This window comes from Gobio gobio, assembly GCF_949357685.1.
Source record: "Gobio gobio genome assembly, chromosome: 5".
Lineage (NCBI taxonomy): Eukaryota > Metazoa > Chordata > Actinopteri > Cypriniformes > Gobionidae > Gobio > Gobio gobio.
Genome location: NC_137101.1, coordinates 44,594,002 through 44,618,710, shown reverse-complemented (window position 1 = coordinate 44,618,710; position 24,709 = coordinate 44,594,002). Strand labels below are relative to the sequence as shown.

The 24,709-nt window shown below is 36.8% G+C and overlaps 2 protein-coding genes across 2 annotated transcripts in view; one reads left to right on the top strand and one right to left on the bottom strand.

Annotated features, from left to right (window-relative positions):
• LOC307126529 (uncharacterized protein) overlaps positions 1-24,709 on the top strand; it is a 1,210,917-nt gene that overhangs the window by 268,172 nt on the left and 918,036 nt on the right. The gene's annotated exons all lie outside the window — the stretch shown is intronic.
• On the bottom strand, positions 17,856-20,043 carry LOC307126242 (uncharacterized protein). The gene is made up of 4 exons (XM_079816692.1): positions 19,629-20,043; positions 19,448-19,501; positions 19,231-19,356; positions 17,856-18,436 (listed from the first exon to the last, which is right to left on the bottom strand). The coding sequence occupies exons 1-4, from the start codon at positions 20,005-20,007 to the stop codon at positions 18,159-18,161; spliced, it is 837 nt and encodes a 278-aa protein (XP_079672818.1). The 5' UTR covers positions 20,008-20,043; the 3' UTR covers positions 17,856-18,158.

Here is a 24,709-nt window from a genome sequence, read left to right as displayed (position 1 = left end):
ATTTATGACATGATATAAAATGATATAACACTAAATTGTATAAGGTTTATAACTACAGATATATACTTGTATAAATTAACTACAGCTTGTATAACGGTGCGGTTGAAGTGCACGGAGCTCCTTGTGATAAATGATAATTGTCTGTCCTAATATTTGGGTAGGTATCACAGAAACCACAACCTCATTGTCACGTTTTTTCCACAAGGAGGTGAGCTGCATGACATAAATTTCAACGAAACAATTACTTAAATTTCAACCAATTACATACATTTTAAACAAACATGAAACATTGTTGAACATCAATTTAATGTTTCAATTTGTCTTTTTTTTTAAACAAATATATCCTTCATTTTTATTGTCCATAAAAATAATAACCTTCAAAAGTTACAACTATCAGTAAGAGTTACTACTTTTTACTTGATGCTGTATGGTTCTTGATGTCTTGGATGATTCCTGGGGTTTGTTTGAGATCTCCCCACGTACTACAGTCTTTCCATCCAAAGTTTCTTCATGGTCCCCCTGCATGGTAGCCTGGATGCCAGCCGAACTTAGCCCCGCCCACAACATTTTTACTCGGGCAGTTCGGTCTGGACTTGATCGGTAGAGAAGTAATTATGCCCGAACAGAAACTGTTCGGACCAATGAAATTGTCAGGGCAGGCTTTTGACGATGATGGACAGATGATCAACAGTAACGTAATCATCTACGACATCAAAGGTGCTTGGGTTGAGTTTGTTCTAATCCTAAACGGAGAACTTGTTCGTATATGCATTCACCTTTACTATTTCTCTCAGAAATGATGATCGTGTTGGTAAGTAAACTCTGTGTATCCTTTTTTTTACAACACCGGCAAAGATCGTTTATAGGGATGCACCGGTTGACCGGCCAAAAACCGGAACCGGTTTCTTTGTATTTTTCTGCCGATTTATCCGGAAGTGCGCCCGCGTGCACATACGCCTATATTGCAATCATTCGCGAACATGTCACTTGTGTGTTACAAACGGAACCTGGATAACTGAGGGAAGAGACGAGATACGCTGAAGGGAATGAAGATCCGCTTTCCTGCGCGAGCTGAAGTTGCGCGAGCTTACCTCTCCGCCCTGCACAAGTTTAGATGTGAGCGTTTGTTCAGCTCAGATTCTCACGTGTTGGATCGGATGAGAACGAAACAGACTAACTTGTAAAAAAACGTAATACTTCTTTTTGTAGCCTAAAGAAGAACATGCATGCATTTTAGAAATGAAATACTATCAGTTCTGTAGCCTGTAGGATGATCATTTATATTTGGTAACACTTTAGGTCATTAGTTAACATTAGTTAACTACATTAGTTAACATTAACTAATAATGAACTGCACTTATAAAGCGTTTATTAATCTTTGTTAATGTTAATTTCAACATTTACTAATGAGAGATAACTGTATTATTAAAATCTTGTTAACAAGTTAATGCTCTGTGAACTAACATGAACAAACCATGAACAGCTGTATTTATATTAACTAACATTAACTAAGATGAACAAATAAAGTAACAAATGTACTGCTCATGGTTAGTTCATGTTAGTTAATACATTAATTAATGTTAACTAATGACCATTATTCTAAAGGGTTACCTTTTATTTTACCTTAAAATTGCATTGACTTAATTTGATTTAAAAAGCACCTGCTGTAGCATCTTAGTTTTTTTCTCGTTGCACTAAACATTATTTGATTTAACATTTTGGAACAATTATATACTTTGGTTTTATTGAATTTCACTGGTAAAGACTTTTTTTCTTTACACTGAATTTAAAAACAAATGCTGATTTAAGTAACATCTTTGTTTGGATTGCAGAATATGCAGTTGTTGCCTTTAATTTCACCTTTCAGCCTTTTAATTTCCAATTCAATTTCCTGTTAATTTCAGATTGCGGACTTGTTTTCATTAGCCAAAAGCCAATTTAGCCTGTTAAATACCAAATAAACATCTTGTTCATGTATACTTTCATTACTTTATTGTGTAAAAAAAAAATCGGAAATCAGTATCGGAATCGGCCATGTAAAATCATGATTGGTGGATCACTAATCGTTTACACTCATATTTTTCTTCTAACGTTAGGCTACTTATTCCAGCGTGCGTGCAGGTACAGGGTTGGCAAGTTTTTACAGCAAAACCCGCCCAATTGCTAACGTTCCTCAAAACTAGCCAAAAACAAGCTAGAAAAACAGGGGGGGGGGGGGGGTTCTCCGGGAAAAAAGGCATTTGGGAGGTAAAATATGTGTTATTTTGGCAGGGCTGGCAGCTGAAAATCGCATTCCTGGGTCTGTATATCACATAATTGGGGTCGCTTCAACCCGCGGACTTGGCAACACAGTGCAGTTGAGTTTTGTTGACATTTGACAACTAACGTTATGCGTCGCTCTGTTGCTCTGATTGGTTGTAGGTCTATCCAATTGAGGTCTTTCCTGGTTCGGTTGAAACACGCCCCATAATCACAGCCCAACGGAGCAGTATCAGACTCATATTCTGACTAGAATTGAGTATGACGACATCAGGCTACCTGCATGGATGAACTAGGCTGTGGTGAAGACTTTTGTTTTACAATGGGACACTCAGGCACTGAGGACTCAACCTATCAACAGTGTGTTTAAAAACAGATCATTATTAAGGAGCCTCATGTAACAGTGTTTTTGTTTGTCTTTAATTTCTTTAAAATACATTTAAAAAAAGTTTTACTCTTTTTTAAACAAATATATCCTTCTTTTTTACTGTCCATACAAATAATAACCGTTAAAATGTACAACTATCAGTAAGAGTTACTACTTCTTACTTGATGCTGTGTGGTTATTGATGTCTTGGATGATTCCTGGGGTTTGTTTGAGATCTCCCCACGTACTACAGTCTTTCCATCCAAAGTCCATCCATGGATGAACTAGGCTGTGGTGAAGACTTTTGTTTTACAATGGGACACTCAGATACTGAGGACTCAACCTATCAACAGTGTGTTTAAAAACAGATCATTATTAAGGAGCCTCATGTAACAGTGCTTTTGTTTGTCTTTAATTTCCTTGAATTTGGAATTTAAAAAAAAATCAGAAGACTCCAAATGTTTGTTGATGTTTCAGTTTTATTTTACCTTAGTTGTTTTGAATTACAACATTGACACAGTCTAGAACAAAAATGTTGAATAAAGTCGTTATTTTTGTTTGTTTTTTCGTATTCTCGTCTCTTCATAACATTAAGGTTGAGTCACTGGTGTCACATGGACTATTTTAACGATGTCTTTACTACCTTTCTGTGCCTTGAAAGTGTTCATTACATTGCTGTCTATGGAGGGGTCAGAGAGCTCTCGGATTTCATCAGAAATATCTTAATTTGTGTTCTGAAAATTATTTTTATTTTTGGGTGACCTATCCCTTTAAGTAGAAAAATCGGGGATAGGTTAGTGTTTGAAATAACAGAAAATAAAGTGATGAAAAAAGGTCAAGTAGTAGTAAACAATTTCGGACTGGCTGCAATTTCCTTTTCTGCTGCAGAACTACACGTCATGTTAAGATTACGATTATTACTGTTTATTCTGTAGAAGGCATGACAGCATTACATTTACAGTATACCTTCGTATTGGATGTCTTGAACAGCAATGGCTTGCTGATTGGTGTTGCATATCTCCCCCTCTTTTTCTGCTGCCGTTCCTTCCATTTTTCCTGGTCCACTCTGTATGTCTGCATAATGTACGGAGGTATTGATGAAAGCAGTCATTGAGAATTGAAATAACTTTGTAGAGCTGGTTTATATATCAAAACATATAACGGGATGACATACACAATTAAATTTTCTTTAAAAACTGTTACCCATCACATCTTCAATGACACATTTATCAACGTATTCTAACCTTTCTTCTGAAAACTCTTTTGGAGTCTTCATACTCCTTCAGGAGAGCAGTGTGACTGATCTGATATCGGGCCACAAAGTCATCAAGCCTAGTGAGCCGGCCAGATGTAAAGCGAATGTGTTTCAAGTCCCACTGGCTCTTCTCCATTATGCCCTGCGTTTTGTTGTCCTCTGTTATGTTCTGAGCAAGAAATAAAAAACAGGTGAATTTGTAACATAATTTAGCAGTAAACACAATAACAGTACTGAGGCCATGTTATGTTAAATATCTTATAATTACTTGTCTCGTAAGCTTTCTCAGGACATTATATTTCCTTGAGTACTGCTCATATTGTGGTCCCGTCCCATGGCGTCCAAGGTCACCTTTGTTCAAAAAGAAATAAAGCCATTTTAATTTTAATTTTCAGAAAACAAACCCAACAAGGGATATGTTGTTTAATTATGGCAAACCTAGCATTATCCGGTCCACAATCCAGTGTACGGAAGAAGGTACTTGCTGAGGTGATTGATAAGGCCTTTGCAATAGTACACATTGCGCTCTCCATGCATGTCCAGTGGAGCGTTGGAAATCATTTCCTTGCAACGTGTTGCAAATTTGTTGATTCCTTTAATGTCCTAAATTTAATTTAACAATATGTTTTTATTAGAGGTGTGTTTGTAAATTGTAGGATTTCTGGCACAATTCATTGACCTTCATAAACATTATCAAAGAAAAAATGACTGATAAAACTTTTTAAAGTTTGTGCTTTGAACTTTTTGACAATGCCCATGTCCCTGGGCAGGAATACAATTAAGTAATACACAAGTCCTATTTGACATGTACTTGGTGACATGTGTTGTATTGTTGTTGTATTTACATGTAATGCAGTTGTTCCATAAATGTGTTCTGTAAAATAGTAGTAATTTCAAATATGTACTGCCGTAACATATAATTTAAGCACATTGAGCATTAGATACTCACTCTCTAAGGCATTTTTTTACTCAAGAAATTTCACTTAAGTTAATGCTTTTTTACAGTACATTTACTTGATAATAACAGTTTTCCTTCACATCTTTGTGTAAATAAAACCATACACATTACATTGTACAATGTAAACATTTAAATTTGACATTTACCTCCAAGCTCTCAGCATCACTTTTGGACTTGGCAGTCACATCCAATGTAGTCCCTGTTTTCTGAAGCCACGACTGCAGGTTTTTAAAGTGTTTCTCGACATTGGCCCCACAGGACGGACTTGAGAAGACAACTGCAGCACTTTGAACCATGTCATCTAGTTCTTTTAAAGTGCTTGCAGTTGTGAGGGAACCAAAGACATGCATGGCCAGATGGTAGTGGTTTGGCGCACTGGAATGTAATAGAATAATTAGGTTCATTGATTAAATCATTATTCTATGGATTTCACAGGCAGAGCCGATGCAGGGGAATTCTGATACCAAATTGTTAAAAGACTTCAAAAAAAGGTAATTCATCACATAGAATCTGTATAAAATGTCATGAACAGTATTTTGATAATGTACACTACTTACTACTTTCTGCACATTTCTTTGGCATTCTTCATCACATGGCTAAGGCAACGATGAAGAATGGGCACCTCAAAATCTTCTTGTGTTGCTTTTCCAGTGGCAATATTATAGTAATGGTTAATGGTGTCTTTAAGATTTTTTTTGGCAAATGACAGGCATATTGCCTGCATTAACACCATCAATCCATCACAGACGATCATGATGGGTGTCCGCATACCTTTCCTTCCATACAATCTTGCAACATCCTTTTGAAATGACTCTAGAAAATATATAACTGAGGCTGTGGTGTGGTCACAGGTAAGGTATGTTGCAACAGGTAACGGGGAGGAACTTTTGTGGGGATTCCTGACCACCAACTCATATACATAGAAAGGAGGAGAGCCCTTCTCTTTCCGCATGATGCTGCCTGTCGCATCTAGATACACAATGTCCTCCCGGCATCACTCCTGGTATATTGCAATACCGCTGTGAGACCAAAGAAGAACCCCTTTTGGGTGCAACATAATCTTCTGGAGGACATAATCAGGACTGTCTTTTTTCTTTTCGAGCATTATCTGAAGGCTTATTATTTCATTGCTGTGCTGCCGGCTTCTCTGACGTGATTCCCACGATATCGTTTTGAGGACATTGCGACTTGGAGCCTCATCCCTACAGCCAGACTCCATCACATCTTCCGGTATTTTGACTAATTTCTCAAGAAACATGGCTCTTGGGAGATGCCTTTGCAATTCTTGGCCCAGTGCACTTCTGTCATGTGCTCTCACTGGTCTTCTTTTTAATTCTGTGAAATTATGAATGCCCTGTGCTCCTTGGTACTCTACCGTTGCCTTGAGGTCCTCTTCACTATCCACAGTAACTGTTACAGTGACAGGGCAATCCTCAAATCTATAGTAGCCTTGACAAGAGAATTCAGGGCTTGCTTGTATCCCACCTAAAGCCTTCAGTCTGTGCCTTTTGAATGCAATAGAACAATACGGGTGTATGGTCCTAAGTCCTTTTGCAATCACATTGGTCCACTGGAGTCCTTTAAAACTTATTTTTTTCCTATGTTTTTTCAGTTTTTCCCACTCACTCCTTTCAATGAAAAAGAATGATGGGTTCTTTTGTAAGTTGATTTTGATAAATCCATCTTCATCTGATGGATTAGTAATTGACCCCTAATGAAAAAATACAATGTTACTGTAACATGTATGTTCTGTAAAGATTTTTTTTTCCAATAAACTAATTTCATGCTATGTGTGAAATTAGACTTTGTACTAGTCAGGGAAACTCGTAGATGGATGATGATTTACACTTTAGGACACTCTAGGACACTTTGACGAACAATCTTGAACATCAGGTGATGGAGTCCGGAACGTTTCAATTACTAGACAAGGTCTATAGACCCCACACACCCAACACTGTTTCAAACAAATTACAAAGAGTGATGACTAACTTGCTCTGGAGACTTGTGTTGCTGGTCTTCAGCATCACTTTGACTGGCCAGAGATGGCAGAGGAGATGGGCCAGATTCTGGCTGGTGCTTTGATAGGAAGACAAGCAAAGTTTGCAATTACAAGGTATGACGCCATACATGAAACAGACATGAATATAAAGAGTAATGACTAACTTGCTCTGGAGACTTGTGTTCCTGGTCTTCAGCATCACTTTGACTGGCCAGAGATGGCAGAGGAGATGGGCCAGATTCTGGCTGGTGCTTTTTGACCAACTATGATGATAAAAATGATGTTTAAATTTAATCTCAAAATGTACAAATAAGGGGATGTATAGGTCTGGCTGAGACGATGTCTTTGATATTGTAAAATATAGTAAACATATGACATGGCTGCATGCTTCAATTAGAAATTTCCTAAAATTTGAGGTGTCGTAAACACAACTATCATCAGCAAGAGGTGTTTTATATTTGTGTGTGTGTGTGTGTGTGTGTGTGTGTGTGTGTGTGTGTGTGTGTGTGTGTGTGTGTGTGTGTGTGTGTGTGTGTGTGTGTGTGTGTGTGTGTGTGTGTGTGTGTGTGTGTGTGTGAATTTGAATCGTTTGTAGTCAGGAATCATGTTTTGAAAGACAGACAATGAAACAAAGAAATGCTCACCTTACGAAATACACTTTGCACTCTATAACGATTGTTTTTAGTATTTGCTATGGCAAATGCAATGCACACTTGTCCCCAGAAGCCTTCTTTAGTTCTCATATTATCATCAAAGTTGACGAGATCCTTTTTCAGGAGTTGAACTGTCTCCACAATTTCATTGTTTCCAATACGTTTGGTTTTGTTCTATTGGGGAAAAAAGACATTAATACAAACAAAGAACATAGTTGGATATAGTTATTGTACTTTTTCATGGGTAGATGGTTAATGATTTAATTACTCACCCCAAATAACTTGAATGAGTGCACTCTGGATAAAATCAAAAATAGAAGACATTATAATGACAGCATACATATTCCAGTAAAACTTTACAATACTGATCCATTATTAATGAAAAATTACATAGGAACAAATGAGTAAAGCACTAATAATGACTTAATTATAACCAAATTCGTCAGAAAGAATTGCTTATTATTTGGATCTATATTCTAAAGTGAAAACCTTACAAAAACCTCAAAAGCTAACAATGACTTAAGTCTATGACTATTAAGTTAATGACTAAGGAGTTATTATGCTTTTCAATTTAAAATACTGTTCCAAATAATTACTAATTCCCTCAGAAGGATTTGTATGGGGGTTACCATGATCTTCACTTTAGAATGAATTATACATAATTACATGCATTAACACATTAATTACCCACATGAAAAATTACTATAGTATATTATAGTAAAATGACTCTAGTAAATACTATAACGTTTTTGAACCGTACTATAGTAAATATACTACAGTAAATTAACAAAGTGTTGTAAATACTATAATATACTACAATATACTACAATTTACTGTAGTATCTTTACTATGGTATGGTTCAAAAACACTATTGTATTTACTAGAGTACTTTTACTGTAATTTTACTATAATATACTATAGTATTTTTTCATGTGGGTATGAACCTGGCAAAAGTAGTTTACTATATCTACTGTCACTGTTGGTTAGTTAATAGAAGATACTAGAGTGTTATAAATGCATTACTAATTTGTTCCTGTGTAGCTATACATTTAATATGGAAAAGTATTCTAAAGTTTTACCCCATACTACATCAGTTAAGCAAGTTATCACTGTAGATACTTTTAGGTGATAGCGCAATTATCCGTTTCTATTTATAACAATTATGACAATTGATTGAACCAAAGACTGGCCTAAGAAAAACATTTCTCATTTATTACTATTTTTTTTATTATTATTTGCATGACATTAGACAGACCTCGGAGAAATAACATAGGCCTTAATGGTTGATGCTACGAAATAGATTTTGCATGCATTTGGCTAATGGTGTGTGGCAAACAATGTCATTGCTGTAATTAGTAACGTTACTCAAATGTAAAAAAAAAATCCAGCTATGTTATAAATTTAATGAAAGATGCAGTCACCCTTGCTCGTTCTTCGACATCTTTTCCGTCCACAGTTGGAGCAATACCTCAATTTGTTGTTTACCAAGAAAAAGCGGATTGCTGTACTGTACTTTTATTCGTACGTTGCTGCCAGCTAATGTTTAGGCTTCGCAGGTGCATGTTTGTAATTTATTATATTTTTGCTCTTTTGCCATTTTTCAGTACGTTGCACAGTGTAATCAGCATAATCATAATACTAATATGATTATGATTATTATTTCATAATAATACATTTTTTTTCAAAACACTTTTTAGTTACCTAATCATTCATTTTAAAGATAATGGCGATCATCAAGGTCCAATCTCAAATAGACAGTAGGCTACTGTAATACAATGTATCTTGTTTACAAAAGTAATGTAACAGTAATTTAAGATACTTAATTTTAAGCTTCTTAATTTTGCATTAGTGTTGTAGTTAATTTTTCTACACAAAATGTTACAGTGCCATTTATTTTTTAATCTATTTTTTATAAGGACTATGGTGAGGAAAAACTAGAAAGATACAAAGCAAATATATACAGTTCTGGAAAGTATGTATAGAAACATTTAGAACAGAAGAAAAGAGACATCATCCATTTTTACTTTGTCTCTTTATTCTCTGAAATTTTCTGGGGACCCATAAGAACCTTCTGTAGGACCCCTGGTTTGAAAAACACCATAGACAGTGCCAGTGATTTGTACAGAGCAATTTTGAGGCATGAGGCATGGTCAAGGAGACAAATATGTGTGTATTATATGTGATGTTTTGTGAGTAAAAGGCAGAAAGCCTCCTATGGGGACACAAACTAAATGAAGAAACATTGAAGTGCCGTGTTACACCGTCCTTTGACAGACAAAAAGTCCTTGAGGCAACATAGGCAATGACAGTAGTTTTTATAGTTTAAAGTACATTATTTTATGTGATTCCAAAAGATGTAAATGTACTTACATGTCAGTGTTACATGTCACAATGACACAAATTTTATTGCACTAATAAATATCCACCACAGAGAGATTTGTCAAAAGGACAAAAGGGAATAGAAAAGTCTCTTCTGGACATTATTCACATGTTACGGAATGTATTATACTCAGAACACAAAAAGGAACGGATAATGTGAGTTTATTCAAAGCAGCACAAAGCAAAAGCAGTTTCAACAGGTACGTAGATAAACAGTAGAGGCTTGAGTTCTTTGGATGTGAGAATGATGAAATGTCTTTTCCTTACAGATGCAGGGACTTAAAAACATATATATATATATATATATATATACACTCACCTAAAGGATTATTAGGAACACCATACTAATACCGTGTTTGACCCCCTTTCGCCTTCAGAACTGCCTTAATTGTACATGGCATTGATTCAAGGTGCTGAAAGCATTCTTTAGAAATGTTGGCCCATATTGATAGGATAGCATCTTGCAGATGATGGAGATTTGTGGGATGCACATCCAGGGCACGAAGCTCCCGTTCCACCACATCCCAAAGATACTCTATTGGGTTGAGATCTGGTGACTGTGGGGGCCATTTTAGTACAGTGAACTCATTGTCATGTTCAAGAAACCAATTTGAAATGATTCGAGCTTTGTGACATGGTGCATTATCCTGCTGGAAGTAGCCATCAGAGGATGGGTACATGGTGGTCATAAAGGGATGGACATGGTCAGAAACAAAGCTCAGGTAGGCCATGGCATTTAAACGATGCCCAATTGGCACTAAGGGGCCTAAAGTGTGCCAAGAAAACATCCCTTACACCACCACCACCAGCCTGCACAGTGGTAACAAGGCATGATGGATCCATGTTCTCATTCTGTTTACGCCAAATTCTGACTCTACCATCTGAATGTCTCAACAGAAATCGAGACTCATCAGACCAGGCAACATTTTTCCAGTCTTCAACTGTCCAATTTTGGTGAGCTTGTGCAAATTATAGCCGCTTTTTCCTATTTGTTGTGGAGATGAGTGGTACCCGGTGGGGTCTTCTGCTGTTGTAGCCCATCCGCCTCAAGGTTGTGCGTGTTGTGGCTTCACAAATGCTTTGCTGCATACCTCGGTTGTAACGAGTGGTTATTTCAGTCAAAGTTGCTCTTCTATCAGTTTGAATCAGTCGGCCCATTCTCCTCTGACCTCTAGCATCAACAAGGCATTTTCGCCACAGGACTGCCGCATACTGGATGTTTTTCCCTTTTACCATTCTTTGTAAACCCTAGAAATGGTTGTGCGTGAAAATCCCAGTAACTGAGCAGATTGTGAAATACTCAGACCAGCCCTTCTGGCACCAACAACCATGCCACACTCAAAATTGCTTAAATCACCTTTCTTTCCTATTCTGACATTCAGTTTGGAGTTCAGGAGATTGTCTTGACCAGGACCACACCCCTAAATGCATTGAAGCAACTGCCATGTGATTGGTTGATTAGATAACTGCATTAATGAGAAATTGAACAGGTGTTCCTAATAATCCTTTAGGTGCGTGTAATTGTCCAAATTGAGATGACAGATACTTCGACAAGTTGCAACATATGTAATCTCCACTGCCTTGGGTATTGCTGTGGCTGAAATAGAAAAACAGGAAAGTAAATTTTATTATTCATAAATGACAGAAAACAGAGCATGTACTGAAGTATTTAAAGCCAATTTAAATTGGAATACAACATCAGCGTGGTCTGTGGAAACTATAAAAAAAAAAAAATATATATATATATATATATATATATATACTCTCAGTCTGTGTTGAAATTAGTTTGTGTAAACTAGGACTTTTGTTTTTATGGGTTACTCAATGTATAGACAAAACAGCGCACATATGAGTTTTGGGGTGCTCTTATTTTGTAATCCCACATTAGACTGTCCTGAAACGGTGTAGTTGACACTGTGAGAAGGTGTACTCTCCATCTGCGGTGAAATTAGTCAGTGTAAACTAGGACTTTTATTTTTATGGGTTACTCAATGTATAGACAAAACAGCGCACATATGAGTTTTGGGGTGCTCTTATTTTGTAATCCCACATTAGACTGTCCTGAAACGGTGTAGTTGACACTGTGAGAAGGTGTACTCTCCATCTGCGGTGAAATTAGTCAGTGTAAACTAGGACTTTTATTTTTATGGGTTACTCAATGTATAGACAAAACAGCGCACATATGAGTTTTGGGGTGCTCTTATTTTGTAATCCCACATTAGACTGTCCTGAAACGGTGTAGTTGACACTGTGAGAAGGTGTACTCTCCATCTGCGGTGAAATTAGTCAGTGTAAACTAGGACTTTTGTTTTTATGGGTTACTCAATGTATAGACAAAACAGCGCACATATGAAATTCGAGGTGCTCTTATTTTGTAATCCCACATCAGACTGTCCTGAAACGGTGTAGTTGACACTGTGAGAAGGTGTACTCTCTGTCTGCGGTGAAATTAGTTTGTGTAAACTAGGACTTTTGTTTTTATGGGTTACTCAATGTATAGACAAAACAGCGCACATATGAGTTTTGGGGTGCTCTTATTTTGTAATCCCACATCAGACTGTCCTGAAACGGTGTAGTTGACACTGTGAGAAGGTGTACTCTCTGTCTGCAGTGAAATTAGTTTGTGTAAACTAGGACTTTTGTTTTTATGGGTTACTCAATGTATAGACAAAACAGCGCACATATGAGTTTTGGGGTGCTCTTATTTTATAAACCTACATCAGACTGTCCTGAAACGGTGTAGTTGACACTGTGAGGTGGTGTACTCTCTGTCTGCAGTGAAATTAGTTTGTGTAAACTAGGACTTTTGTTTTTATGGGTTACTCAATGTATAGACAAAACAGTGCAAATATGAAATTCGAGGTGCTCTTATTTTGTAATCCTGCATCAGACTGTCCTGAAACAGTGTAGTTGACACTGTGAGAAGGTGTACTCTCAAGCCCCGTTCACACCGCCAGCGACACGCAGCGACACGATCCCATTCATTTCAATGGAGCGCTGGCGACTTCCGGCGACACGAGCGACAGTGACCGTTGGCGACAGAATGTGGGCGTGTCAAGCGACACGAGACAAGCGACAAAAGTTCAGAAATGTCAACTTTATGCAAATGAGAAGCGATTTTCGCGAGCGACAACCTATAGGAGTGAAGTCAGTGGAGTGCACGTGATCCGTCTGCTGTACAGCTACTGCGGTGTCGTGTCAAGATGGAGGAGAAGTTGATTTTAGATGTTAGCAATTTCCCTGTTCTTTACTATATGTCTCTGTGTACATACAGAGACACATTAAAAAATAAATTATGCATGGAAGGACGAGGGTGATCTGCTAATAACGTTTATAGGCAACCCGTAGTGGGAACGCCCACTAGCGACATGAATCTCTGGCGCTGGCGACATGCAGCGGCATCATCGCTGGCGGTGTGAACGGGGCTTCAGTCTGTGTTGAAATTAGTCTGTGTAAACCAGGACTTTTGTTTTTATGGGTTACTCAATGTATAGACAAAACAGCGCAAATATGATATTCGAGGTGCTCTTATTTTGTAATCCCACATCAGACTGTCCTGAAACGGTGTAGTTGACACTGTGAGAAGGTGTACTCTCTGTCTGCGGTGAATTAGTTCGTGTAAACTAGGACTTTTGTTTTTATGGGTTACTCAATGTATAGACAAAACAGCGCACATATGAGTTTAGGGGTGCTCTTATTTTGTAATCCCACATCAGACTATCCTGAAACGGTGTAGTTGAAACTGTGAGAAGGTGTACTCTCTGTCTGCAGTGAAATTAGTTTGTGTAAACTAGGACTTTTGTTTTTATGGGTTACTCAATGTATAGACAAAACAGCGCACATATGAGTTTAGGGGTGCTCTTATTTTGTAATCCCACATCAGACTGTCCTGAAACAGTGTAGTTGACACTGTGAGAAGGTGTACTCTCCATCTGTGTTGAAATTAGTCTGTGTAAACTAGGACTTTTGTTTTTATGGGTTACTCAATGTATAGACAAAACAGCGCAAATATGAGTTTTGGGGTGCTCTTATTTTGTAATCCCACATTAGACTGTCCTGAAACGGTGTAGTTGACACTGTGAGAAGGTGTACTCTCCATCTGTGTTGAAATTAGTCTGTGTAAACTAGGACTTTTGTTTTTATGGGTTACTCAATGTATAGACAAAACAGCGCAAATATGAGTTTTGGGGTGCTCTTATTTTGTAATCCCACATTAGACTGTCCTGAAACGGAGTAGTTGACACTGTGAGAAGGTGTACTCTCTGTCTGCGGTGAATTAGTTCGTGTAAACTAGGACTTTTGTTTTTATGGGTTACTCAATGTATAGACAAAACAGCGCACATATGAGTTTAGGGGTGCTCTTATTTTGTAATCCCACATCAGACTATCCTGAAACGGTGTAGTTGAAACTGTGAGAAGGTGTACTCTCTGTCTGCAGTGAAATTAGTTTGTGTAAACTAGGACTTTTGTTTTTATGGGTTACTCAATGTATAGACAAAACAGCGCAAATATGAGTTTTGGGGTGCTCTTATTTTGTAATCCCACATTAGACTGTCCTGAAACGGTGTAGTTGACACTGTGAGAAGGTGTACTCTCCATCTGTGTTGAAATTAGTCTGTGTAAACTAGGACTTTTATTTTTATGGGTTACTCAATGTATAGACAAAACAGCGCATATATGAGTTTTGGGGTGCTCTTATTTTGTAATCCCACATCAAACTGTCCTGAAACGGTGTAGTGGACACTGTGAGAAGGTGTACTGTCTGTCTGCAGTGAAATTAGTCTGTGTAAACTAGGACTTTTTTTTTTATGGGTTACTCAATGTATAGAAAAAAACAGCGTAAATATGAGTTTTGGGGTGCTCTTATTTTGTAATCCCACATCAGACTGTCCTGAAACGGTGTAGTGGACACTGTGAGAAGGTGTACTCTCTGTCTGCAGTGAAATTAGTCAGTGGAAACTAGGACTTTTGTTTTTATGGGTTACTGAATGTATAGACAAAACAGCGCAAATATGAATTTTAAGGGGCTCTTATTTTGTAATATATATATGTAAATATATAGATATATACATGTATACACATACATACATATATACATATATACACGTATATATATATATATATATATATATATATATATATATATATATATATATATATATATATATATATATATTGTAAATATATGTATATACATATATACATATATATACACATACATACATATATACACACACACATATTTATATATATATATATATATATATATATATATATATATATATATATATACGTATATATGTATGTAAATATATGTATAATCGTCGTTGACAAATTATTCGTCAACGAAATTAACACTGCTTCATTGAATTTGGTTTTCTAAAAAGTCTTTCTTTAAAATAAATTTCGTTTTGTATAAATTGTATTTTAATTTTGTTCAATATTTAATCACCTTTTTGGCTGTATTTAATAAATAAGAAGCAAACCAAGATCGTCGGATATGGATTGACGTGCGTAACTGGCCTGTTTATGCGGCCTTTGAGTAAGACTGAAACTACAGCGTCTTTTTGTTTTAATACATTTCTTGAATATATGTCTTAATTACAGTAGGCCTATAGATAGGCTAGTTATGATGTGGCTGCACCGGGGTCTGTCATTACTAGGTTAAAGTTACGGCACTGTCCTTATTAGGAGAAAATATATTAACGACTTGAGTGGGAAAAAAAATATAGATCCTATGTGACCTGTTGACCTGTAAATGCGAAAAACTGTTTCCATTGCAGTTTTGCGATGTTTCCATTACCCTAAATGCGCAAATTGAAATTGTAAATTTAAAATACACCCAATGGAAACGCTGCAACATAGGGCCTACATGTTTTTTTTTTTTAAAGTATGTCCACTCAAGTATGTCGTAATAACAAGATCTTATGTTGTTAAAACGACATATATTGTCTCCTAATAATCTCCGATGTAGATGGCTCACTGTCCAGGTGTCCATTTTGATGAATGTAGTAAGCAAAAAAAGTGAATGAATGAATGAATGAATGAATGAATGGTCACTTAGTGCCTAATATGAAAAGTCTGGGGTGATGCAGACGCGCTTGTAAAATGAAATGAAAATATGGGTAATTTACTACAGCTTGTAATGTGACATTTTTATTTATCAATAATAATATGACATGTGAAGTTTACCTAAGTTAAATACATCAAAATTTAAAAGAGAAATTTTTTATGCCATTACAAACATTCTCTCGCGCACACCTGGTGGTCAGTCTGCGCACCCCTAGGGACCTCTGAAAATGGTTCAGTGGGACCGATGTATCAGAATTTGATAAAAGACCTGTGACGAGCAGGGCGAGCGAGAGCCGTGAGAGAGAGATGTGAGGCCGGTGAGTGATTGGATGATGAGCGCCAGCTGTCCGTCACACCGGTCTCGGATCTCTCACAGAGGAGCAACAGAAGCAAAAAGGAGGAGCGACGACAGTGAAGGACGAGAGAGGACCAGGCCTGGGGCCCGTTCTTCGTACCTCGCTTAATACATCTGAGATGATTTGACAGATCCCAGATCTTTTAATCGTGATAACTGATGTCTGGCTAATTTGATTCTTCAAACGAATTTGCGGATTGGATTAAAATATCTGGATTAAATGATCTAAGATCACTGCGCGTTCTTGTGTTCCCTGAAGAGGGCAGATGCATGGATACTCGAAACCATGATCAGCAATGCAGCGATTGGCTGGCGTCAAGAGCGCAACGTAATGACATCATATAATTAAAAAAGCCACCTGGCAAAAAACTTGGCAAATTACACAAAAAAACCCACGAATATCTGGACCTTTATAAGGAAACAGCTAAACGACCAAACCAACATAAAAGTTATAATAGATCAATGATAAATGTTTTTTTTTACATGATTACCAATTATTTATATTTTCGATTTTATACAGTATTTGTACACCCTTTACATTTTTATTTCAATGTTGTAATTCAATTTTTAATTCAATTTGAAGCAGATTTGTAACGTGACAGTATTAAAGTTTCTTAAGGGTCAAGATCAAATTCTCTGCATCTCCTGCGCTGCATCAAGCCATCCCATAATATCCGTCACTTAAATTAATGTACGGCTCAGATTAACTGTACAACATGTGTGCAAACTTCCAATAAAATTATAAAGTAATTATTCCATCACAAATAAATCGCTTAATCAAGTGGCTGTGTCTATAGTATTATACACAACATTATAATATTATATACATTCTCATATACATATACAATTTAAAATTTGTATATTATTATTATTTAAAATGATTATTATTACCCCTGGTTCAGTAATGAACTCTTGTAATAAAGTAGCGGTGGCTGGGACAGATTTTAAGTATTACCTCAAGATGCAATCTAATCCTGTTTACATGAAATAAGCCTGCTCCCGAGCAGGTTTAAGCTAACGGACCTGTTGCTATGACAGCAAGTCCAGGATGAGCGTCGAAGAACCAAACAATCCAAGATCATGCCAAATCGTCAACAATCAAATCCGGCTAACTGAGTTAGCGAGGTACGAAGAACGGGCCCCTGGACTTTTACGTTGTGTTTTATGTTTTATTATGTGTGTGCATGGGAGCTGTCCGTGAGGGGCTGCCCACGTTTACTTTGTTTGTATTTATTTTCAAAGTCTTTTGCATGTTCACCATTTCCCATCTCCTTCTTCCCATAACATACGAACTGTGTTACAAGACCAAAATAAACAAGATTTATGTATGTTGTTTGTCCTTTGTGTCATATATGACTATTGTGCATCTAGCATAATACATCTGGTAAATGTGGTCTAGTTATAAATAAAACTCTTAAACACTTCTGGAAATAATCAGTTATTTTGATCGAAAATTTGGACTGATAAATATGATATCATGAGTGCTTCAAAGCAAGCATTGATTGGGAAATATTCATGAAAATGTGAAGAAAAGAAAATGCCACAATGTCTCTTTATTCTCATTTATTTATGTAGGATGAAGAGATACAGATCAAGGATAAGTAACAAGATACACTTAAAATGTATTATTTAACATTCTAGATTTACTGCTTTAACAAAACAATTCTGAGTCACATGTGATGTTCATGGGTCCTGCCTTACTATGAGCTGAAACTCTTTATACAAACATACATGTATATCGGTCTAATCTATTGCAAATTTCAAACACACATTATTCCTCATTAATACAGGTTCATATGTTTATGACATATGCTGAAGGTTCAGAATTACTGGAATCACATTCTACAAAGCTCCTGTTCTCTTAAAGAGGAAACAGCAGGAAACCACTGAAAGTGTTGTGGTTATTCCCATTATCAATAATCCTCCTGCCAGGCTGAAGTCTCACATAGACAGCATCTCCAACCTCCAGAATCAACACAACTCCATTCGAAGAGTTTATCGCAAGCTGAGTCTGATCAGCATGTGCTAAAACCATCAGCTGTCCATTCTTAACAATTACCGCAGTTGCTGCAATTCCACCATGACCATAAACAGAGACTCTGAACATGTACACTCCTTTCAATGGGGCTGTGAAAATACCTGAATGAAACAACGAGAGATACAGAATCAGCTGTTTCCTGTAGGATTGATTAATTACCAAACACACTTTGTAATAGTTTTGAATGATGGCAGATCATTTAATTCTCTTACACACATTACACAACATCAGAGAGGTCTGAATGGAGCAGAAGGGATTTCATTACTATAAACCGGGTTTATGACCAGGGCCACAAGGAATCTGTGGATTTTTTTTTTTTGTGATTTCTGCACTGAATTTTTTGAATGTGTTAAAAAGATCTAAGAAAATTGGAACTGGCAACATTACAAATAAAATATTAAATATTCACTTCTTAACTTTTAGTTAAGGTTTTTCAATACAAATACAAATAGAACAGCTTGCTTGTTAAACAAAGATAGATCTCTATTATAGTACATTCACTAAAAGATGTGTGAGAAAATATTGCTTTATCAATTGTATTGTACACAAATCATTAAATAAGCAATTTCATATCATTAAACAATAGAGCAAAATATATAAAGACCTACCAAAGTAAAGAAAAAAAAACTTTTTAATAGCTATAATTAAGTCGTTTTTGCAGACAAGTGACGTTTCCTTAACTCTTCTGTGGTCAATTTTATTTTAGACATTTTAAAATATCACTCTCTCACTAAAAAAAAGTGTCACACCAATAAGCACAGCCTACTATCCCTCACCATGCACCCGATTGTGTGTGTTTCTCAACTGACGGGCACTACTGTGGAGTTTTCTGCGGAATTCTGCGTGCACAGATTCAGTTTGGGCCTATTTATGACTCCATTTCATTGATAAATACCTGTAATTGGGTTGTAGGCGTTCCCTATGTTTGTGAAGACATTATTGTAGGTTAGTGTGATCTCAGTGGTAAAAGGACCAACATATCCATAGCCAGGTTGCCCAGCTGAAAACGCAATCGCGCTGTCTGTTGTTGAAAAACAGAAGCAATATTGTGATATATTACTGTATTACACTGAGAATGTATTCACTGAATTTAACATCATTCACACATTCACCTCTGTTCTCCTGCCTCAACTCCTCCACTTGACTCAGAATAAGATTATACATTTCTGTGAAAGAATAAAGATTCTGTTAAATGACATTCACACTGATTATTGTAATAGACAACATATTTTACACTGACATTTACACTATGCAATGCATACTGATAAAAGAGTGAATGTTTTGGTGCGGTACCCTCATTTTTCTTGTTCATCTCATCTCTCAGTCGTGTCTCTAAAGCTCTGATGTCTGCTTTCTGCTCTGTGACCGTTGCGGTCAGTTCTCTGATGTTTTCTTTCTGCTCTGTGTCCGAGGCGGTCAGTTCTCTGATGTTTTCTTTCTGCTCTGTGACCGTGGTGGTCAGTTCTCTCAGGGCTGCATGGATGTCAGGGAAGCACAGATGGCAGTATTCTTGGCCTTCATTTGAAGTTTCAGCTCTCAAAGTGTCTGTTTGAGGTGGATTCTGTCTTCTGTCCCCAGAGCTGAGCTGTTGACTGATCTCGTTCTCATTGAGTCCTCCTTCTACAAACACAAAGGTTTCCAACAGCAGCAGTAAACACACTAAACCCTTCATTCTTCACTGATGTCTGTCTCCAGCTCTTGCTCTGTCATCCCCACAGCCTCTCATGTCCTTTTATACTCATGTTGTTTACAGCTCAAGTTAGGTTCTAATCTTTTTTTATATTGACACAAGTTGTTACTTTCCCAAAGTTTCCAAGATCCTTCTCAAGGCCTCACAGGTGTAAGCTGTCCGCCTTTTCATGTCCTTGAAATTCAGCAAACTCAACCAAAATGATGGTTTCCTGGTTCTAGGAGTAAAACTACAGTAGAATCACAGTTCTTAATGTCCCTGAACACACACACACACACACACACACACACACACACACACACACACACACACACACACACACACACACACACACACACACACACACACACACACACACACACACACACACACACCTCTGTCCATACAGTATAAGTTTTTTTTTTTTTTGTATTAAAACTTTAAAGCTTTACAGAACACAGTTGTCAGCAGTAGCTATGTAAATAAATGTGTGCATGTATCATTTGATGAAAGTGAATTGGTGCAGTGAGCTTATTATGGCGTACACTGTTAAACCTCACCAGGTTTTTTATGAGTAAAATACTGGCAACACTGTTGCAAGCTAGTTATTGTAAAGAATCTGTTACAGTGACTAACTGGCAACAGTGTTGCCAGTTTTATACCGTAAATCAGGCATTACAGGTGATAACTGGCAGCAGTGGTTTCAGTTAATTACTGTACAGTAATAACATACTGCATATACATTTAAATAATTTATAATGCAGTACTCATTGTGGTACTCTTAAACTTATGAAGCATTCTTTCATGTTACTTCATTTTTTAAAAATAGAATGAACTTTTAAATCTTTACACAAATTCACTTTATTACTTAGATGTTTATCTATTGCCCAACTTAATAGAATCACACACAAAAAAAAAAGGAGAAAAAAAATTAGCTCCTTCATAACAATAATATCAACAAACATAATATGAAACACACAAATATTTTCAAGACATGTCAAATCCTGCCCTCTAACCAAAAAAAGTAAACAACATCTATAGATACCAAAATCTATATCTCAGCCACCAATGACCCTCGGGTTATTTATGTTAACATAAATTAAATTACCTTCTTATGTCCTTACAAGTAAAACATTAACAAAAATGCTTTCAATTAGTTGCATGTTTTCCACTCAAATTCGGTGAGCCTCTGCAAAAATGTATGTACATGTGGATTTATGTTTTGAATCTTTCTTTGAACAGATGACCCAGTTTTACGGCTAGTTCCAGCTTTGGAAGCACACTTTGTCCCCTCAGGATTAATCCTCACTAAAAACCTGTTGAGTAAATCAGACAACAACTATTTTAGAAATGGAGTAACAAATCAAACAGTTCAGAAAAACAACAGCATACTACAAAAAAATATATAAATAAAAAAATAAAAAAAATTGCACAACCGTGGCAAAATCATGTTACATTATTGCAGAATGTTTTAACATGTACCTTTGAATGAGTTCTAATATGGCACAGGCTGACTCTTGGTATTTAATATTAAAAACATAGAAGATGCTGAAAAACACTGAGAAAGCCGCAGAGAAATCTAACTGCTCATCAATGCAATGTGTCACTTTCCCCTCAATGCTGATCATCCACTTAGATTAATTTAGAAGGCTATCTCCTGAAATATGAACTCACCATAAAAACTGCCAAAACACATTCATTATGTACCATATATTTCATACTTACAAAGCATGATGAGCCTTGGTGTGACTGGTAGATGTAGCTCATTTTCCACTGACATTTGGGTTGAAGTTTTCTTAGGGAAAAAATTTGCCCTATGTTCGTGTTGTTTTATATGTGTATAAAAAAAACAGTTATTGGCGAAAAGGCAAATTGCAAAGTTTGCATCTGTACATTGTGGCAAATCCTGACTAACCAAGAAAAACAATGATAAAGCAAGTTCTTTATCAGCAAGAGTTAATTTGCTTCAATCTACACAAAGGGATATTACTTAGTGAGGAGAGGCTAAAAAACTTGCTAATCAGGAAGCTATTTCAAACCATGCATGCAAACGATCTAACTTTGCATTGTATTTTAAAAACACAAATATTTGAATCGTTTACTTACTTGTAGTTGTGCGATTCATTTTACATACAAATCCGCTATTGGAGTTCTCAACACAGCACGCTCAGTAGCAAACAAACTCCAAGATAATCAAGGCAAAGGGGTGACACCTGCTCGTTTAGGCTCAAACATTCATCCCTTGTGTATGTATTTGTGTGCTCAAATGCATGTGTTTGTGTGTTAATGCATTAATCCTTGTTTTCTGACTGAAGATGTAAACAGTTTGAAATAAACAGTGACGTAATGCATCATGGGAATGTAGACCAGGGGCCCGTTTCAGTAAGGAGGTTCAACCAACTCTGAGTTTAAACCTGAACTCTGAGTTGACTTACTCTGAGATGGGAAACTCTGAGTTTTGGGTTTCAGAACAGCTGAATTGAGGTAGTTTAATCAACTCTGAGTAGACTGACTCTGAGTTAAGCACATGCACTCCAAGTATGAAAAGCCACGATCAATGGAGCTCCGAAATTACGATTCACCATGGCAACAGCCCCAACAAAAAGATGTTTGCATACTTCCGGGTCAATATGTAAGTTTTATTATTGAATTATCTGAATTATTTTAATTAAGTTTAATTTTCATGGTATCCAAAAAGCAAAAAAAGAATGTGGCAGCAGCTAAAAATGAAAAATAAAAACACAATTCAATCAGGTAAAGCTTTAAGCATAAAATGTTCATGGGTGTTGGTTTAATGACTTTACAAACATTTGACATATTAATTAAATATCATTCAGTGTCCAATGTGCAGCAGCTTTTCCCACATAGACCCTTTTCACAGTGATGACGTGTTTTAATGGTCATCAATATCATAAATCCTGGAACGTTTTTTGTATTATTTTTTTTAAATGTATGTACATTTATAACACTAATACTTTGTATTATATTACTTTTGCATCATATTACAAAAAACAAGTTACCGCTGCTGTGAGAGTGTTTCTAATACAGTGTCTATGGGAGTGATGGTGAAAATTAACATCTTTCTCTCTTTCCACTTCCGTTATCAAACATTTTTTCCCTCTTTTTGAAAGTTGTTAAATCACTATTGTGGAGTTTTTCTTTTGCTATTTGAGCAAATGGGGACACAAAAAATATATATTTAATTTATTCTTTCATTCACCGCTATAAAAGTTAACCCTATGACGACTTCCGCTCTGAGAAACCCAGAAATGTGAAAAGGTCTATGCTCTTTTCACATAATGAAATGTTCTCTGATCCCACTTGTTACATTTATTAATTAGGGTAATGACATTAAACATTTGACTTCTACTCAGGCCAGCCAAACACCAGCACCACTGACAGATGAAGAGGAGATGGAAGAAGAATATTAACATCCAACAGGAAAAAGAATAAAGTATTTGTAGGAAATAAAGATGACCATAAAAATTGTAAATAAATGTATTTAACAGCTGTGGTGGTGGTTATGGCATATATATTGTACTACCATCTGGCAGTATCCTTCCATTCCATACAGTAATCCGTTTCCAGAAAGTGTGATGATGGGAATATGAGTGTCATCAATGCATCCAACCACTGGAAATCCTCAAGGAAATTCGAATTATCAGGTTACTTCTAGAGGTTTATCAAGTGAACGTCAGGATCCTTCCTGTATAAAAGGACATGCCATTTTTGTCAGCTTGACAGTGTCCCCATGATGAAAATATAAGCAATGAATGAATGTACCTCCACTGCAAAGAATGCTTTTCTCACTATGTATTTTTGTCAAGTGGCAGATAATTTAATTTGTTTTAAGTAAACTTTGCTTACTTTAGATTTAGATTAAATTTATAATTTGTTGATATTTGTACTTGAAATACGACCAAAATACTCAGTAAAAAAAGCATTTGTGCAGTTTGAATGAATGAATAAACTATTTAAACACAGCTGGTGCTTTAAAAAAGGGGGAGGAGAACGAAAGAAACTCTGGGTTTACCAAAGAAAACCTGCTTCTGACCAGGTTAGGTTCACAGAGTAAGTTACCCTGGTAACTGACTCTGAGTATAAGTTACCTCTCTTTTAGAAACGGGCTTGACTTACCCTGCTTTCTCGGGTTTGACATACCTCCCATTCTGAAACAGAAAACGATACTCGGTTACTTAACGTAACCTCGGTTCTCTCTAGAAGAGGGAACGAGTATTGCGTAAGTTCCTTACGCTACGGGAAAGTATTCTTTCTTCGAGATTTCTGAAAAACCCCAAATTATCCTTAATTTTGTAACATTGTCAACGCAGTGCGGCAGCCTGGCAGACCATAGCAGGCTATTCCAGCGTGCTATTGGCTGCTCTGCTGGCAACTGCAGCAGCCTATCGGTGAGCCCGCGTGACGTGGCGACCAATGAGGGCGCTTCGCGCCCACCTGGCTTCATTTGCCTACAGGTGGGGCGTGGCCACGTGTATATAAGCAGGGCTCACGGGCTGCATATTCGGTTTTCTTAGTTCTGAAGCGTAAAAGCCCGCGGGGCGCACGGCAAGGAACGCAATACTCGTTCCCTCTTCTAGAGAGAACCGAGGTTACGTTAAGTAACCGAGTATCGTTCTCTTACGAGAGGTTCTCTCGTATTGCGTAAGTTCCTTACGCTACGGGAACATATTGTCAACGCCGTGCG